This window comes from Phacochoerus africanus, chromosome 2 (genome assembly GCF_016906955.1).
Source record: "Phacochoerus africanus isolate WHEZ1 chromosome 2, ROS_Pafr_v1, whole genome shotgun sequence".
Classification (NCBI taxonomy): domain Eukaryota; kingdom Metazoa; phylum Chordata; class Mammalia; order Artiodactyla; family Suidae; genus Phacochoerus; species Phacochoerus africanus.
The window spans coordinates 224,589,996-224,610,272 of record NC_062545.1 but is presented as its reverse complement, the minus strand read 5'-3'; the positions used below and the strand labels follow the sequence as shown (position 1 = coordinate 224,610,272).

Genomic DNA, 20,277 nt, shown 5'->3' with positions numbered 1-20,277 from the left:
TAAAAAAAAAATTAATGGGCCTAAAGCTAAAAATGAATTACAGTTAACCAAAAACTGTTAGATTCTACAATGTGTGGCTTCTTCTGTCTCCTTTACATTGTAAAATTCTCCCAAATGAAGGTAAGAAATTTTTACTATCATTTTACAGTATACAAGCACTTTTATAAATAAGTCCTTTTGAGTCCTTCCTATAATTTTAGAGGGAGTTAATTATTTCACTAATTTTATGTTTGGGGACATGGCAGCTCTGAGTTTATGAGGTTTACTTCCCCTCAGTCAGCTGGTCAGAATAAACGTCAGCTCTTTTGCACCAGAACCCTGTGCCCTTTCTTCCACACTGTGTGGCATCTTAGGGTGTCCCGCAGATGCCTTTGGGTTGCTGTGCGGAGATGGCACTGCTGACCAGCCTTAATAAGGAAGAATGCCTATGACTTGATTTTTCTGGGAGCTGGACTAGCTATGCTAATGCTACATTCAAGCCAAGTATAATCTAACTGATCACTCACCAGAGGTCTTATGATAACATGGAAAGAATCCTTTGATGTTGACTCCCTTGCTCTTCTGGAATTTACTTCAGTTTTGGCTCATCTTTTTATTTGCTTCAAAGCCTAAGCATGCAGTACCTGATGTTCCAAAAGATTTGAATGAAGAAAGAGTGAAGACATAGTTTCTGGAAGATGAAGGGGAATTAGTAGGCAGGGATTTATTATTCTACATGGAAGGACCATGGAAAGGACCACATTCTAGAGGAGAAATATCCAGGTTGGCTTCAGTTTTCTCATCTGTAAGATGAGAAAAAAGAAAAAAAAAATCCACAAAATTTCTCTCAAGGTCATTGTACAGATTTAATGAGACTATAAATGAAAGTACTCAATTCAAAATACACATTCAACAAATGTTTATTGATATGGAGTAAAATGGTCTAATATCTTGATCTCTCTTAGGGAGACAAGTAGATCCTTCTAGACACTAAGGATTCTAAACCTCAGATCTCAAAAATAAAGAGCAACATCAAAAGGTATTGAATCAAGGAGTTCCCGTCATGGCTCAGTGGTTAACGAATCCGACTAGAAACCATGAGGTTGCGGGTTCGGTCCCTGCCCTTGCTCAGTGGGTTAGCGATCTGGCGTTGCCGTGACCTGTGGTGTAGTTTGCAGACGCGGCTCGGATCCCACGTTGCTGTGGCTCTGGTGTAGGCCAGTGGCTACAGCTCTGACTAGACCCCTAGCCTGGGAACCTCCATATGCTGCGGGAGCAGCCCTAGAAATGGCAAAAAAGACAAAAAAAAAAAGGTATTGAATCAATTTGCCAAATGTGAAACAATGACTACCTCTTTTTTTTTCTTTTTTTTGGCCCCTAGCATGCAGTGGTTTGATGTGGGATCTCAGTTCCCAGCCTAGAGAGTGAACCCATGCTGCAGCAGTGAAAGTGCTGAATCCTAACCTCTAGACCACCAGGGAATGCTCCAATGACTACCTCGTTTTAAGGAAGAATTCATTATTAATTTTATTTCATGTTTAATATAAAATTGAATTCTCTTGTACTTTCAGATTAATTTCTCAATATCTTAGTTTGCATGTGTACATGACTTCCAAACCTAACTATTTATTGGAATCACCAAAGTGTTATTAAACCTACAGATTCCAATGCAGAGTCTCACTCAGATGGTCTGGAGTAGATGAAGGGTTCCATTTTTACTTAACTCCCCAAATGATTCTCCAGGCATCACTGAACGAGAAATAAATCCATTCACTGAACACCTGCTAAGGATTTTTTTCACCTGTGTGCATTACAAAATAGCATTTGTTCACCACATAAAACACTGAAATATATTGCCATTTCAGAAGAGAACACAGTGGAGAAGGGGAAATCTATTCTCTTTTGCCTTACTAGAATTCTAAAAATATAACATTCTCAAATTCTGTGAATGCCAAGAATCTCCTGAAAATGGAGAATTTTCTGCCAAATCTGGCCTATTTGAATTATCTTCATCCATTATTTCAAAGGGATTTTTCTTTTCTTTCTTTTTCTTCTTCTTTTTTTTAATGGCCACATTTGGGGCAAATGGAAGTTCCCAGGCAAGGGACTGAATCTGAATAGAGCTGCAGCTGAGACCCAAGCCGCTGCAGTTGGATTTTTAACCCACTGGGCCACAGCATGAACTCCCAAAGGAACCTTGTAAGTTCCTTCCTACAAGATGATAGCCTCATGCTAACCAAAGTCATAGTACAAGAAAAGAAACAATCTGGGAAGAATTTTAAGGATCTGCCACTATTCAGCTATTTGTTAAATCTTCCCAATATCTCCGATCACTTATGTATTCTGAACCACATTCTTGATCTATAACAATGTCTTTGTTAGATCATGAATGAAACCATTCTTACTAGTTTGCCAATTCACATTTCTGTTCTCACTGAAAACATGTCCTCAGCCAACCTGGACAATTTTAAGCAGATGAAGGCAGACAGCTTTCATGATTACAAAGCCTTTCCATAAATTAAGAGTTTGGGATTAACAGATACACACTACTCTATATATAAAATAGATAGGAGTTCCCGTGTGGCTCAGCTGGTTAAGGATCCAGCATTGTCACTGCTGTGGTTCTGGTTACAGCTGCGGTGCCAGTTCAATCCCTGGCCTGGGAACTTCCACATGCCTTAGGTGTGGCCAAAAAATAAATAAGTAAAATACACAAACAACAAGGACCTACTGTATACTTCAGGGAACTATATTCACTATCTTATAATAACCTATAATGGGAAAGAATCTAAAAAAGAATATATATGTGTGTGTGTGCATAACTGAATCACTTTGCTGTACACCTGAAATTGACACAACACTGTAAATCAACTATGCTTCAATTAAAACAACGACAAAGCTTTTCTAAATTATACAAACATTTTTACAACTAGAAATAATAGACCATTAGACTCACCTGACAAAGCAAAAACGAAATAGTTTGGGGTGTATTAGAAAAATATTTTTTAAAAAATAGAAAAATATTTCAAATCTTTTTAAGTCTTTCTGTGACCTTCTCTCACACATTCGCCAAGCAACAATTTTTTTTTCTTTTTTTTTTTTTTTTGCTTCTTAGGGCCACACCTGTGGCACATGAAGTTCCCAGGCTAAGATCAGAAGCAGAGCTGCAGCTGCTGGCCTATGCCACAGCCACAAAAGATCGGAGCCACATCTGCGACCTACACCACAGCTCATGGCAATACCAGATCCAATTCACTGATCGAAGCCCGGGATCGAACCCTCATCCTCACGGATACTAGTCACGTTCGTTTCCGATGAGCCTCGACAGTAACTCCAACACTTTTTCCTAAGGTTTATTTTAACTACTTTTTTTTTTTTTTTGGTCTTTTTGCCATTTCTAGGGCCACTCCCACGGCATATGGAGGTTCCCAGGCTTGGGGTCTAATTAGAGCTGTAGCCACTGGCCTACACCAGAGTCACAGCAACGAGGGATCCGAGCCGCATCTGTGACTTACACTACAGCTCACGGCAATGCCGGATCGTTAACCCACTGAGCAAGGCCAGGGATTGAACTCGCAACCTCATGGTTTCTAGTCAGATTCGTTAACCACTGCGCCACAATGGGAGCTCCTATTTCAACTACTTTTAAAAATGAGTTTGAGTCAGAATTAAAAAACAAAAACAAAACCAAAAAACTAAACCCAATGTAAACAGGAAACCTAAAATAAAGCCAATTAAAAGAAGCACAGAGGTAGATCTTACCAGGCATGTGCACCTAGTTAATTAGTGCCGTCTAAGCCCTGGGTAGCTCCATCCCTTACCACCCAAACCAGAAAGGAAGCCCTCATAGGTGCTGGTTGTCTCCATTAAAATAAAGAACACGCAATCTAAGAACCTAGAGCTACAGTGCCACATCCACCAGGCCAGTGATCCAGGAATTTCCAAAAGTTTATTCCTATCCTGCAAACGTCCTTTTATATTTTTTTCTTCTTCTTAGGGCCGCACCCACAGCATATGGAGGTTCCCAGGCTAGGAGTCCAATCAGAGCTGTAGTCGATGTCCTATGCCACAGCCACAGCAACACTGGATCTACGACCTACACCACAGCTGGTGGCAACGTCAGATCCTTAACCCACTGAGTGAGGCCAGGGATCAAACCCGCGTCCTCAAGGATGCCAGTCGGGTTTGCTAACCACTGAGCCACAACAGGAACTCTGTAGGCATCCTTTTACTTTTACTTTACATTCCTATTCAACCTTTTCTGTACCCTACACAAAATGTCATTAACAATATCCTGAAGCTCAGGGGCTGGGAAGAGAGGGGAGTAGGGTATTTTTAATGGGTACAGGATTTCTGTTTGGGACAGTGAAGAAGTTCTGGAAAAGGATAGTGGTAATTGATGGTTGCACAAAGTACTTAAAGCCACTGAATTGTACACTTCAAAACGATTAAAAACTGCAAACTTTAGTCTGTGTATATTTTATCACAGTAATAATTTTAAAAGTACTTAGAAAAAGCTAGTGTGCTAATCACAGGCCCAAATCTTGCTTAAGGAGCCACCTTGGGATAGAGGGGTGGTGACCCACAAAGCTGTAGTGTTTGTTTGCAAAAGGAAGATTCAAACGTGGGACTGGATGGAAATGTAGGGAAACATACTGTCAATCACTTCTTTTTTTTTTTTTTAATGATTTTTATTTTTTTCCACTATAGCTGGTTTACAGTGTTCTGTCAATTTTCTACTGCACAGCAAAGTGACCCAGTTACACACACACACACCCATTCTTTTTCTCACATTATCCTCCATCCTGCTCCACCATAAGTGACTAGATATAGTTCCCAGTGCTATACAGCAAGATCTCATTGCTTATCCATTCCAAAGGCAATAGTTTGCATCTATTAAAGCCAGATTGCCAGTCCATCCCACTCCCTCTCCCCCCCCTCCCCTTGGCAACCATAAGCCTGTTTTCCAAGTGGTGAGTTTCTTTTCTGTGGAAAGGTTCATTTGTGTCAATCACCTCTTTCAACAGAACAAAACTTCACCCCAACCTGCCTTAGGCCCATGTTTCCCAAACGTTAATATGCAAAGGATCCCCTGGTGATCTTGATTCAGCAGGTCTGGGCGGGCCCTGAGGTCCCGTATTTTTAACAGGCCCCCAGGTGATGCCGCTGTTGCTGTTCCTTGGACCTCACTCAAAGCCACAAGGCCCCAGAGCGCTTAAAAGGAAAGACTGTCGCCCTCTGAACCTAATCCTCTAAAACCATGGTCCCCTAGTCCAGAAACACAAAGGGTTGATCATATCTTTCAGGCGCAATGGCTAAGGACTTAACTTAGCTACCAACCACCTTTTGTAAAAAATGCGTTGAGAAACTTGGATAGAAGGCCTGACAGAATGGGACCTCCCGAGAGTTTCCACCCACCTTCCGGACTAAGAAGCGGCCACAGCCGATAAGGATAGCTGACGGAGCGGCAGTTTCGCAGAAAGCCCTGAAGCGGACTTCAAAACAGTCTTGAAAATACCCTTCTCAAGTTTGAAGAATGCCTGGAATTCAGTGGCCTTTATCCAAATAAAGATGTCCAACTCAGTTTTAACCGAGTTCCCTATAGAAGAACTTTGCAATGCAGTTCTTGAAGACTGACAACGCCCAGCACGTACACAAGCCCGGCCCCTCCCTTACAAATGTGTCAGAAAGTGAAGGGAGAGGGGAAAAAAAAAAAAAAAAAAAAGTTCTCCAAAACTCTGCTGCTCTGGGCACACGGATCCCGCTCCCGGCCTGAGCGGGCCGCACCTCCCCGGTCGCACAGTCATGCGCTCAGGTGTGCGGAGTTTTTAGGCTCCGCAGCTAAGTCTCCACCGGCAGCCCAGGCAGCCATCACCTGCTCTCAACTAACCAACAGCCCCCACCCTGCCCCCTTCGCACGCATAAATCCAAGACCCCAGCTCCCGCTTCCTCCAGATACTGCAAACGCTGACTGCGCCAACAGAAACTCAGAGGCCCTTTTAATCTGGTTAAAGAGAAGCTCAACAGAAAGTGAAACAGTTCCCACCCCTTTCGGGACAAGGCGCCAGGCCAGGTAGGAAAAAGAATGTGGCTCCCAGGCACCTGTTGCTGCCCCAGTTGCGCGCTCCAACCCACTTCTGGACGATTCCCCCAAGAGAAACCCTGTGACGCGCTGTCATCCCCTCCGCCGGGGGAGGGGGAGGGAGGGGGAGGCAAAGGTCAGTTAAGAATCACCAGAAAGGAAAAAAATCAATTCCCAATAAAGTACACCTCAACTCCACAGGGACATGAGGTGATATCGACTCGAATTCACTCGCACTGCCCCCTACTTCCGCCCCCAAGACGGATCCAGGGCGCAAGCGCCCCTCCACACCCTGCAAAACCCTCCCCCTCCAAAGTCAGGACCTGGGGAAGGTATCCGCGAGCCCTGAGCCTAGGCAGAAGGGTACTTGCCTGGAAGCGGGTAGTGGCTGCAGTTGGCGGAGTCCGGCGCTGGGCGAGGGTGGCTCTGCCAGGCGCTTGGGCGCCTCCGACGCGGCGCCGGCTGCTGGGCCGGTGTCCCCTGCGCTTTCCTCGCGCGTTGCCGGAGGCGCCTCGCCCGGCCAGAGTGCTGGAGGCGGCCCCGGGAATGGGCGGGCGCGAGTGGCCTCGGCTGCTGCTCCTGTGTATTATTGTGACTCAAACTATTTCCTGTTTGGAGATTTGGGAGAAAGAAAAAAAAAATTCAGAGTGGGGGGATCGGGGCGGCACCGATCCAGAGAGTGGCGGTCCGGAGGGGACGAGGGTGGGCAGCGTCTTGTTACCTGCTTCCTTCAAGCCCCCGAGAGTGCCAAGAGCGCGAGCCAGGGGGAGAGAAACGCCGTTTGTTGTAGCGCTACTTTGTGGGATCGGGAAGGACGGAGAGGGGCTCACACTCGCCACCCAGCGGTGGGGCAGGGACTGCGGCCACAGGGACGGTCTGGTTACTCCAGCCCGGACGCCCACTCTCTGGCCTCTTCCCTTCTCTGCAAAACTGCCGCTGAGCTTTCTTTCCGCCGAAGGGCAATTGGAATTCGCTGTACTCCTTTCTTTATTCGTAACCAGGTCGAATTTTCGATCCTCTCCAGGGAGGTGGGCAAGGAAGGGGTCAGCCTAGCAACCCTTTCAAAGACCACAGGAGGTTGGGGACCATTGTGGGTGGGTGTTTGATTGGTGGTGTTGGAGGTCTTTGTTTTTGTTGTGGGGGATGGAAAAGCAGGTTAATTATTTTGGTGGAAAGTTGACTTTTATGATCAGCTTCCGTTCCCCTCCTCCACCGACCTCACCCTTAGCCAGAATCACAGGGTCTGAGGCCCCAATCCGGAAATACCGGTTCCTCCCGCTGGGACAATAGGTGAGGGCGGGAGTGTTAACCCGAGAGCCAGCTTAGTCACCACGGAATCCCTGCTCAGCTGGGAAGGCAGAATCATCTTAGTGCCTAGGCCTGCAACTGACAAGCAGGTGCTCCTTCCTATTTAGCCTTATTAAAAAGCCTGGGAGTTCCCTTTTGGCGCAGCAGGTTAAGGACCCCTCGCGTTGTCACTGCAGCGGCTTGGGATCTCTGCCGTGCCGCAGGTTCCATCACTGGCACGGGAACTTACACATGCCCTGGGCGTGGCTCCCTCCACCAAAAAAAAAAAAAGAAAAGAAAAAGAAAAGAAAGAAAGAAATCCTGGAAGGTTGTGGAGACATTGTTTAATGGATGCAGAGTTTCCGTTTAGAATGTGGAGATGGATAGTGGTGTTGGTAGCACAACAATGTGAATGTACTAAATGCCACTGAATTGTGTGCTTAGAAATGTTTAAAATGGTCAATTTTATGTTATGTGGATTTTACCACCAAAAATATATGTTAATTTCCTGGGAAGGTCATGCCCTCGTTCATTCAAGACAGCTTTGCTTATGATTGCCAAGTCCTCCTCCCCTCCTCCCTACACAAACTTTTGCCAGAAGTAATGGTATGAATTAAAACTCAAGTTCATTTGGTTTAGATTTCTGGGAATACCTATCAACAAGTTATTCCAAGAAGTGAGTAGACTGAACCTAGAGGACAGTACAGTTTTTAAAAAGATGAACAGTAGATTGTCAGAAACATAGTGCTGATGAGATGAATAAAGGTGTATATAGTGCCTTATTATTTATCTAAGAAAGCAAGAACACATACATTTGCTTATGGATTTTTTAAAATGGAAAGATAAATTATTAAGTCAAATAGTTACCTTTTTGGGAGAGATGAAACAAGTATAAGGAAAGAATAAGGATAGAAGCTAGACTTCTCTGTATCTTGTTTTGTAGATTTGACTTTGAAATAATGTAAGTTTTACAGAATTATGAAAAATCAAAAATTTAAAAACTAAAACGCAACAAATGAATGTAGGTATCAAGTTGGTGGCTTAACCAGGTAAAGGGAAATCATGTCGGGTGACTTTATTATTATTATTATTATTATTGTTTTTTGGTCTTTTTGTCTTTTTAGGGCCGCACCCACAACATATGGAGGTTCCCAGGCTAGGGGTCAAATCGGAGCTATAGCTGCTGGCTTACACCACAGCCAGAGCAATGCCAGATCCGAGGCTCGTCTGCAACTGACACCACAGCTCACAGCAACACCGGATCCTTAACCCACTGAGCGAGGCTAGGGATTGAACCCACAACCTCATGGTTCCTAGTCAGATTCCTTTCCACTGCACCACGACAGGAACTCCCCTGTCAGGTGACTTTAAAACACAAATTCTTTTTTTTTTTTTTTTGCTATTTTAGGACTGCACCTGCAGCATATGGAAGTTCCCAGGCTACGGGTCAAGTCAAAGCAGCAGCTACCGACCTCAAATCCTCATGAATCCTGGTCTGGTTTGTTAATGGCTGAGCCACAAAGGGAACTCCCTAAAACACAGTTATTTAATGCTACATCCCTTAGAAACATACCCTAGGATGAAGAGAATGTTAAATAATAAATAAACTGCTTTTCAGTAATCACTTACCAATGTTAGTGGTAATTTCTGTTAATACTCTTAAGAATTAAAAAAAAAAAAACCAATGTTAGTGGTAATTTCTGTTAATACTCTTAAGAATATTTTAAAAAAAAGAAAGAAAGGAAAAATTAAGAGTTCTCGTTGCCACTGTGAAAAATAAGAAAAATTACTGGCACAGTGGAAACGAGTCCGACTAGGAACCATGAGGTTGTGGGTTCGATCCCTGACCTTGCTCAGTGGGTTAAGGATCCGGTGTTGCCATGAGCTACAGTGTAGGTCCCAGACTCGGCTCAGATCCTGTGCCACTGTGGCTGTGCTGTAGGCTGGCGGCAACAGCTCCAATTAGACCCCTAACTTGGGAACCTCCATATGCCAGGGGTAAGGCCCTAAAAAGACACACACAAAAAAATACTTTTAAGAATTGATATTTTTGAGTATAAAAGAGCTAACTATAAAATTAAAGTTAGGAGTTCCTGTCATGGTGCAGCGGAAACAAATCCGAGTAGGAACCATGAGATTGCAGGATAGGTCCCTGGCCTTGCTCAGTGGGTTAAGGAGACAGTGTAGGTCGCAGACACAGCTCGGATCTGGTGTTGCTGTGGCTGGCCAGCAGCTACAGCTCCGATTCGACCCCTAGCTCGGCAATTTAATCTAGTGTATGGAATCGGTGTTGCTACTGCATGTGTTTGGGTGGCATATTTACTATACACACACACACAAATAAAACACCGATTCAGTTTCTTTTTTTTTCTTTTTTTTTGACATTTCTTGGGCCGCTCCAGTGGTATATGGAGGTTCCCAGGCTAGGGGTTGAATCGGAGCTGTAGCCACCGGCCTACGCCAGAGCCACAGCAATGCGGGATCCGAGCCGCGTCTGCAACCTACACCACAGCTCACGGCAATGCCGGATCGTTAACCCACTGAGCAATGGCTGGGATCGAACCTGTAACCGCATGGTTCTTTGTCGGATTCGTTAACCACCACGCCACGACGGGAACTCCCGATTCAGTTTCTTTCTGTACCTGAAATGAAATGTACATTTCAGAGAAGACTTGGATTTTGGATTTTCTTTGAATGTACTCAGGTGAGAAGAAAAGGACTCTGGCTGGCACAGTTGGTCACTGACATTACCTTTGTTTTTCCCACCCACTCTTTTCATTCTGGGTTTGAGCTGTAGGTATGCCTTTGTGCTTGCCTCTAATCCGCAAAACTGCATTTTCAGTGACCAATAAATATTTCCACCCTGAAGAGTAAACATTGCAAAATCTACCCTTAGAAATAACAAGGGACATGTCCATAGGCTATAGGGGCCATACTCTGAAAAGTGGGACAAGAACGCTGGGTTCTGATTTGGAGCTCAGCAGAAGTTCCCTTTCTGCCACTGGCACCAAATGAGTCCCGTAGAAACCATCTTGCTTTCCTGGGAGACAAAGCCCCATTCTTGTGCCTCTCATGACAGGGAGCTCTTGTGTTCTGTCCTGAGGTTCTGAACAATACTGTGCTTCACCTGCAGGCTGGACAGACAGGCGGGGAAAGGGTCAAATCGCAGTCTAAAATGGGGCACTTGCCTTGATAAGACAGGTGTTTTCTTTATAGGTGGATCTTTATACATGTATCATTGAGCCCTAGAAAGAGCCTTGGTTCTAGTCTTGACTTTGCTACCTGCTGCCTGTGTGACCTTGAGTTTTGCATTTTTGTCCAGTTTTATTGAGAAATAATTGTTATGCATCACTGTATAAGTTTAAGGCATATAGCACAATGATCTAAACATATTGTGAAATGATTACAATAGGTTTGGCTAATATCCGTCATCTCGTATACATACAATAAAAGGAAAAGAAAAAATGTTCTTTTGATGAGAACTCTCAGGATTTACCCTCTTAACTTTTCTGTATATCATACAGCAGTATTAGCTATGGTTATCGTGTTGTATATCACATCTCTAATATTTATCTTATAAGAGCTTATAGTAGTAACTGGAAGTTTACCTTTGGACTATTTTCCTCTGATTCCCTTCGCCCACCACCCACAGTGAATTGATGTAACCTCTCTGAGTCTCAACTTTACTCTTTGACTCGGCAACTCCGGCAACCCCTGCCCCTTAAAAACTTACATACATATTGAAAAAAATATATTCAAGAATGTTTATTCCTGGAGTTCCCTTCAGGGATCAGTGGTTAGTGAACCCTACTGGGATCCATGAGGATGCAAATTCAACCCCTGGCCTCATTCAGTGGTTTAAGGATCTGGCATTGCCATGAGCCATGGTTTAGGTCACAGACGCAGCTTGGATCTGGCATTGCTATGGCTGAGGTGCAGGCCAGGAGCTACAGCTCTGATTTGACCCCTAGCCTGGGACCCTCCATATGCTGCAGGTGCAGCCCTAAAATAGCAAAAACAAAAAGAATGCTTATTCCTGTGTGTTGGAATAGCAGAAAATTAAAATTAAATGCTACCAAAAGAATGGCTGGACAAACAATGATACATCTGGACAATGTGTTAAATGTATTTCAATGCCTTTCAGGGTGGTTTTTGTTTTTGTTTTTGTATGGACTATTCAGAGATTTGCTTTAGTTCCAAAATGAATATTCAAGTAATTAAAATTATAAGTCCCCAAACCCAGTTCTTCTTTAGACTTTAACTTTACATATTTTGTTATTCTATTTTGTAAGTCTAGTCTTTTTATTTTCACTTACAAAATTTTATTATGTAATATTTGATACATTATAAATAATATAAGGAACACCTGTATGTGATTGGGAGCATATAATCAGTGAATATATGAATCCACCACACTATTAATCAGTAGAACATTCCAGTGCTTTTGATGATGCCACATGCTTCCAAATCCTGACACCCCACCCCCTTCTCCCTCAGTTTGAAGGGAATCACTCACCTAAATTAGGTATTCATTAATTTTTTTTTTTTTTACCAAAGCATCTACATCCTTCTAAACAATATATTGTTTGGATTCGATAGTTTGGGAGTTTTTTTTTTTTTTTTTTTGCAATTTCTTGGGCCGCTCCTGCAGCACATGGAGCTTTTCAGGCTAGGGGTCCAATTGGAGCTGTAGCCACCAGCCCACGCCAGGGCCACAGCAACACGGAATCCGAGCCGCGTCTGCAACCTACACCACAGCTCACGGCAACGCCGGATCCTTAACCCACTGAGCAAGGCCAGGGATCAAACCCGCCACCTCATGGTTCCTAGTCGGATTCATTAACCACTGAGCCACGACAGGAACTCCCAGCTTGGGAGCTTTATAATAATAAAATCAGGAGTTCCCTTCGTGGCACAGTGGTTAACGAATCCGACTAGGAACCATGAAGTTGCAGGTTCGGTCCCTGCCCTTGCTCAGTGGGTTAAGGATCCGGCGTTGCCGTGAGCTGTGGTGTAGGTCTCAGACGCGGCTCGGATCCCGCATTGCTGTGGCTGTGGTGTAGGCCAGCGGCTACAGCTCCGATTAGACCCCTAGCCTGGGAACCCCCATATGCCCAGGGAGCGGCCCAAGAAGTGGCAAAAAGACAAAAAATAAAAAAATTAAAAAAATAAAATCACACTGTATGTAGTCTTCTGCCACCAGTTATTTTCACTGCAAATTAGGTTTCTGAGATTTACTCAAGTTGTTGAGTATAGATAAATTTTATCCAATTCTATTCCTATGTAATATTGCATTTCTAGATTTTATTTTATTTTCCTTTGCATAAAAAGCTACCTATCCTCCAGGCAGATGATTACTTTTTTAGGGAACTTTGAGGAAAAGATTTTAGAGCATTGCAAGATCAGAATTTGTAAACAGCAATAGCGATTCTTCTTTCACCCATTAAAGAAACAGATACATACATCATCTCATGTCTTTGGAAGTTTTACCTATGTCTGAAGACACAGAGCTATCAGAAAAATGCATCTGGGTGGAACTCACTAAACCATATTCATACTTGTGCCCATCACTCCATAATTTTAAGAAGGGGTAGCCTTCTAGCCCACAGCCCTAGATTGCTAATTCTTCCTTCTACTCATAGAAATCTGTACCTTCCACCCAGGTCATCACTTGAGAAGATTTTATATTTCTTTGATCCTTACAATTTGGAAATGTCCTTTCTTCCTAATTCTTAAGACCCTGGGACTTTAATGAATCATATACATCTCAACTTAGAACCATGCAACTCTAGCTGGTATTAAAATGGTAGTCAATGAAAGTGATAACAGGGAGTTCCCATCGTGGCTCAGTGGTTAACGAACCTGACTAGGAACCATGAGGTTGTGGGTTTGATCCCTGGCCTTGCTCAGTGGGTTAAGGATCCGGCGTTGCCGTGAGCTGTGGTGTAGGTCGAAGACTCGGCTTGGATCCAATGTTGCTGTGGCTCTGGCGGCTACAGCTCCGATTAGACCCCTAGCCTGGGAACCTCCATATGCCGAGGATGCAGCCCTAGAAAAGACAAAAAGGCAAAAAAAAGAAAAAAGAAAGAAACTAGAACCTAGAAAGGCGAAAGAAGATCCCATGATACTCACTTGGGCAGGGAGGAAGATCATATGCAAAATTCGAAAATGTTATTCAAAGGAGTGACTAAATATACATCTGTAAAGGAGCGCAGTGTTGTCCAGTAAAATATTAAAGTAAATAAAAATTTTAAAAAAGTGATAACAGTTATTGAATCTAGTAGAGTGTATGTATGTGTTCACTGTGCTAGTATCTCTACTCTTTTGCATGTTTGAAATTTTTCCTATATAAAAATTGAGGGAGGGGGACCAAATTGAATTCTGGATGTCTTTCTTGGCTTTGTCTGATTCGGAGGTCATAACTTTAAAAAAAATTTTATCGAAGTATAGTTGATTTACAAAGTTGTGTTAATTTGTGCTGTACAGCAAAGTGATTCAGATATATATATATATATACATATAGATATATATATATACACACACACGCACATATATATATATATATATAAATCTTCTTTTTCATATTCTTTTCCATTATGGTTTATCACAGGATATTCAATATAGTTCCCTGTGCTATATAGTAGGACCTTGTTGTCTATACATTCTATACATAATAGATTGCATCTACTAATCCCAAACTTCCAATCCTTCTCTCCTGACTCCCCTCTTGGAAACCACAAGTCTATTCTCTGTGTTTGTGAGTCTGTTTCCACTTCATAGATATGTTCATTTGTCATAGATTCTACATATAAGTAATATCATATGATATTTGTCTTTCTCTGACTTACTTCACTTAATATGATAATCTCTAGGTTCATCCATGTTGCTGGAAATGGCATCGTTTCCTTTTTATGGCTAGGTAATATTCCATTGTGCATATATACCACATCTTCTTTATCCATTACTCTCTTGATGGACATTTAGGTCACTTCCATGTCTTGGTTATTGTAAATAGTGCTGCTATGAACATAGGAGTGGGAGCATGTATCTTTTCAAATGATAGTTTTGTCTAGATATATGCCCAGGAGTGGAATTGCTGGATCATATGGTAACATTATTTTTAGTTTTTTGAGGAACCTCTGCACTATTTGCCATAGTGGCTGCACCAGTTTACATTCCCACCAACAGTGTAGGAGGGTTCCCTTCCCTACATGGGGGTTGGGGAGAGGGTCATAATTCTTTAAGCTATTTCTGCCAACCAACTCTAAGGAATACTCTTCATCAGTTAAAAGCAATGAACTAGTCTATATGAACTAGTGTGCAAAGTTCTTCAAGACATGTTGCTAAAAAAAAAAAGAAAAAGAAAAAAGACAAGTTGCAGAACAATACATATGGTATGAACATGTTTGTGCAATAAATACTTGCAAATCTATATGCAAATGAGTAAGAAAGGGCTGGAAGGATGCTCAGCATCTTGGCAACAACAGTTAACTGGAAAAGTGTGTGGGAGAAGCTATGGTTTAGGGCGAAGGGGAAATGGTAGACAAGACAGATCTGTACTTTGGGGTTTTTTTTTTTTTTTGTCTTTTTGCCATTTCTTTGGGCCGCTCCTGCGGCATATGGGGAGGTTCCCAGGCTAGGGGTCGAATAGGAGCTGTAGCCGCAGGCCTACGCCAGAGCCACAGCAACGCGGGATCTGAGCTGCGTCTGCAACCTACGCCACAGCTCACGGCAATGCCGGATCGTTACCCCACTGAGCAAGGGCAGGGACCGAACCCGCAACCTCATGGTTCCTAGTTGGATTCGTTAACCACTGCACCACGACGGGAACTCCTGGGGTACTTTTTTAATTTAATTAAAGGCAAAAGTAAAAGGAATGCACGGGGTCAAAGAAGATCTGTCAGGTGTCTTTTGGCTGACACTGCAGTGATCCCAGTGGGATGAATCACGTCTATCTTGGAGGAGGGTTATGGTCATAGGCCCTAGTGCTCTCTGAAAATTGAATGGGGCCAACCCCAGCTCCCAGAAACAGGCCGGATATGATCGCATACGTCAAGGGACTGGTAAGTGGTCTTTCAATACTCCTTCCCCTGGACTCATTCCCAGCCACACCTGAGAGCAGGGTTGCTCCTGGGCCAAGCCTCTTCTCCATGGGGCCACAGCAGACAGCAGCCCCACCTTCTCCCTATGCAAAGGCAAGAAAACACCCTGTGTAGTCACAGTGTTGAAAAGAAAGGCAAGAACCATGCTCAGCAATCACTGGGTTGAAGATTATTTTCATCCCCTTAAACACCCTTCGTAACCCACCCAACTTTGGCGTGATACCTTAAGTCAATCTGTAACTCTCTGTTTGGAGCCAGGGCTTACCTCTAGGTTCGTTGTCTCTATGGCCAAAGCTTTGGAAGTTTTTCTAAGAAAATATCAGTTCAAGTAAGTGGCACACTGCCTACTTTATGGCGTTCAACGATGTTAATTATTTGGACTTTGACAAACAGCTCATAAAGATATAGGACTTTGTGTTGATCACTTGTTAGTCCAAAGATCACTGTAATTTTAGTTAAGCCTCTAGCGAATATCAATTTTAAATATGCATGAAAAGCATACTTTCCCTGATGCTGAGATTTCCAGGGAGAAAGATGGATATAGAAATATGTAAAAATATGAACAGAGAGAACAACTTAGTAGAAAAAGAAGAATGTGGCTACCTGTAGTGTCTCCTGTAAAAATCATTGTCACCATTATAATGCTCAAAAATCTAAAAATAAAATACTAGTTGGAGCTCCCATCATGGCACAGCAGAAACAAATCCAACTAGGAACCATGACATTGCAGGTTCGATCCCTCGCCTCGCTCAGTGAGTTAAGGATCCGGCGATGCCATGAGCTCTGGTGTAGATCGCAGATATGGCTGGGATCCCGAGTTGCTGTGGCTGTGGTATAGGCTGGCAGCTGTACCTCCAGTTAGACCCCTAGCCTGGGAACCTCCATATGCCGCAGGTATGGCCCTAAAAAGCAAAAAAAAAAAAAAAAAACCAAAACACAAAAAACTAGTTAAGCAGTAATTACAACTGTTATTCACATGTATCAGTCAATCACAAGTTTAGAGACTTAGGTACAGTTGAATTGCACCTGTGCTTATTATGCATTGGGTAATACTAGGGATATTATGGACATGACCAAATAATGGGCTCACATTTTAATGAGTATTTATTTGGCATGGAATGCCTGTGACACTAAACTGGGGTTATATAAACATGTTAGTTGATTAAGTCAATAGCAGCAATTTAAAAACAACAAAAATCAGGGCAGGTGAAGGTGTGGTGAAATTGCTGCGTTCCTATTGCCTTTGTAAACTGCTCCAGCAGTTTTAAAAAGTATTTTCAGGAGTTCCTGTCATGGAGCAGTGGTTAACAAATCCGACTATGAACCATGAGGTTGCGGGTTCGATCCCTGGCCTTGCTCAGCAGGTTAAGGATCCCGCATTGCCGTGAGCTGTGGTGTAGATTGCAGACACAGCTCAGATTCCGCATTGCTGTGGTTCCGGCATAGGCTGGTGGCTACAGCGCTAATTCGACCCTTAGCCTGGGAACCTCCATATGCCACGGGAGTGGCCCTAGAAAAGGCAAAAAGACAAAAAGACCAAAAAAAAAAGAATTTTCTGAAAATGCATAAAAACTTGTAAAAACTCACTGACCCTGTGATTTTACCCTGGGGATCCTATCTTAAGACAGTAGTACAAATATAGAGAAAACTATATGTGCAAAACTTTTCATCAACACTATTCATAAGGGCAAAAAATGAAAACAATATTAATATCCAATAATTATGGGAAATTTAAGTAAAGGCATATCCGCTAAAAGGAACAGTATTGGAGATATATATATATATATACACACACATACACACACATAAAGAGTATGTAACAATATTCAGTCAACAAGTATTTGTTGAGCTAGATTTACTACACTGTGCTAAGCACAAGTGCTACAGTGATGAACAAAAAATGGAGCAAGTTTTGTCTTCGTGGAACTTGTGCGTAACGCTTAGGATATAATATTCAGTGTAAGTGACTGACTTCAAAATTCACATACTTAGATTACCCCAATGCAAAATGAAATGCATAGACAAGAGGAGAGAAACAAACCAAAATGCAAGCTTTGTGGGTTTGCGGGGGAGGAGTAGTAATAGTACAGATGATTCCCCCCTCATCATTTTACAGATTATATGAGTGTTCTTTGAAATTTCAAATATTGTGAATATATAGAAACATCAAAAAATACTCTTGTTAGCTGAGTATTGAAATTTCAAATATTGTGAATATATAGAAACATCAAGAAATACTCTTGTTAGCTGAGTATTAGACAAAGTAGAATAATTAAAGCAGTGTTATTAAAAAGCAGAATAATAGTAAATATAAAAGAGCTGGAGCTGTGCATGCAGGTGAACAGGGATTGAAAACAGTTGTGCAATAAGGAAAAGTATTAGGAAAAGCAATAGGATCTAACCCATTTTTCCTTCTAACATACATATTAACACTGCTGCTTCAAGTCTTGTAGCAATGTGTACTTCATTAGTGTTTTTTGTTTGTTTGTCTTTTTGCCTTTTCTAGGGCCACTCCTGCGGCATATGGCGGTTCCCAGGCTAGGGGTCAAATCGGAGCTATAGCCTCCAGCCTACGCCAGGGCCACAGCAATGCCAGAACCGAGTCATGTCTGCAACCTACTCCGCAGCTCATGGCAACACCAGATCCTTAACCCACTAAGCAAGGCCAGGGACCTAACCCGCAACCTCATGGTTCCTAGTTGGATTCGTTAACCACTACAACGGGAACTCCAGGGTGACTTTTTTAAGATGATATGTATTTGGCTCACTCCTTTTTTTTTTTTTTTTGGTCTTTTTAGGGCCGTTCCCAGGCTAGGGGTCGAATCGGAGCTGTAGCTGCCAGCCACAGCCACAGCCACAGCAATGCAGGGTCTGAGCCGCATCTGTGACCTACACCATAGCTCACAGCAAACGGCATCACTGGATACTTAACCCACTGAGCAAGACCCGGGATCGAACCTGCACCCTTATGGATCTAGTTGGGTTCATTAACCACTGAGCCACAACAGGAACTCCCAACAATGTGTACTTTAAAAAGAGACTTGGAGGAGTTCCTGCTGTGGTTAAAAATCCAACTACAGTAGCATAGGTTGCAGCTGTGCTTGAATTTAATGCCTGGTCCAGGAACTTCCATATGCCATGGGTACAGCCACTGGGGAGGGGCAGGGAACAGAGAGAGAGAGAGAGACTTGGAGGTGTACCTTCCTCTGTCAGTCCAAGAACTCTAGAGAAAGGCAAGTGGTGCTGGAGAAAGAGCATTGGGCATTGGAGTCTCACCTGGTCATACACTGCAGTGTGGTCACTTTCCAGTTCTGCAACAGAGGTAAACTCACTGGACCTACTTAAACCTATTTTCCCTTTCAAAAATAAGGATGATATTACCTATTTCCTAGATGGTTGTTAGTGTTAGAGTTTACATATCTATATATGCAGAGAAAAAACTCTAGAAGACTATTGATCATATCAGGATTATAATTGGCTACAGATATCAGAATTTCAGCCACAGTGGGCCAAGATAGGTTTTTACTTTATTTCACATCATAAAATAATCTTGAGGCAGACAGTCCAGTTTTTGTTTTTGTTTTGTTATAGCAATTCTAAGATTAAAGCAGGGGACAAGAAAAAAACAACAAAAACCCAGGGGACAAGATTTTTCCAGTCTTTCTGCTCTGCCATCGTTGCCTGTGGTTTTAATCCTCATGGGTTATTATTCCTCCACTTCAGGCATCTGGTGTACAGTGTAGGCAAAAGCCTGTCTATAAGCTTTCCTGTAAGCTCTTCTGCTTCCTTTAGCCAAACGTGGCTCCTGTGGCTATTGCGAGTTCCACACTCACATATACACACTTACTCTAGCCTCTACACACTTTGCAGATACAGCTTACACCTGGCACAGCGACACATAACATTTGCTCCATAAATCACAAGTGTTGAGTTGAAAAATTAAGTTGTCTCTTTGTTGAATTTTGATTTCTGATATGAATCGTAAGTCAAAAGTAAAATATTAATTTCTTGACTAGATGTGAAGGGGCCTGTCAAGAAAGTTCTATAATGTTCCTTCATTAGGAAATACCCACAGTGAGGAAAAAACAAGGAGCTACTCACCTGGCTTGGAAGCCATCCTATGACCCACATTGTCCAGGTTGCTTTGCCTCAGGCTTGCTAACCTGAAACCCAGGAGACAGAAAGTAGAGGCCATCCAGGGTGTGGCCTGTTTGGAGCGCATAGTCCACCTGCACACTCAGGGATGGAGCAGCCACAGGTGCCACAAGAACCTTCCTCAAGAAGAAATATATCCCAAGTGCAAGTCTGGCAACTGTTAGGCAGTCATGTCTGCAAGAAAGTGTATGAAGAACTAACAGTAGCTAAAATGAGGAGCCGATTTAATTATCCTTACCTCTGGTTCCCAAGGCAACAAGGCAACAACTCCCGTAGGATCTTTGGTAATCAGATCCCTTTCAAACACACTTGGGAGATATCGGTCGTCTGTTGCCTGTACCTGCCAAGCTGGATATGATTCATTGGGTTTCTGCCTTCTGGTGAGACAGAAAGAAGCACCCTGCAAATGTCTATTAATTCTTACTTGTGTGTTTTCTGGTCCTACTGATATATACCAGACACCCCCTCAGCAAAGGAACTCCTATCAAGGATGCATCCACTATGTGTGGAAGGATGTCATATTGAGTAATTCCTTCCTGCCCAGAGCCAGATTCTTGATTAATAGCATTCTAGCTACTGATGAGATTGGGTCAAGCAATTGCTTGCCTTTTGAACTGCAGCGGAAGGAGGTTTTGTAAATCCCCACACCCTTAGCTGCAATTATGAGGTTTC

At 42.9% G+C, this 20,277-nt stretch overlaps 1 protein-coding gene across 1 annotated transcript in view; it reads right to left on the bottom strand.

The window, feature by feature from the left end:
* Window positions 1-19,672, bottom strand: part of LOC125120817 (uncharacterized) — a 44,094-nt gene extending 24,422 nt beyond the window's left edge. Inside the window, exons 1-4 of the mRNA XM_047769231.1 lie at window positions 19,552-19,672; window positions 18,727-18,761; window positions 6,783-7,110; window positions 6,433-6,669 (exon numbers count right to left, since the gene is read on the bottom strand). Coding sequence (XP_047625187.1) covers window positions 6,433-6,669; window positions 6,783-7,110; window positions 18,727-18,761; window positions 19,552-19,672 — 721 coding nt within the window. The remainder of the gene's footprint in view (window positions 1-6,432; window positions 6,670-6,782; window positions 7,111-18,726; window positions 18,762-19,551) is intronic.
* Between the last annotated feature and the right edge of the window lie 605 nt (window positions 19,673-20,277).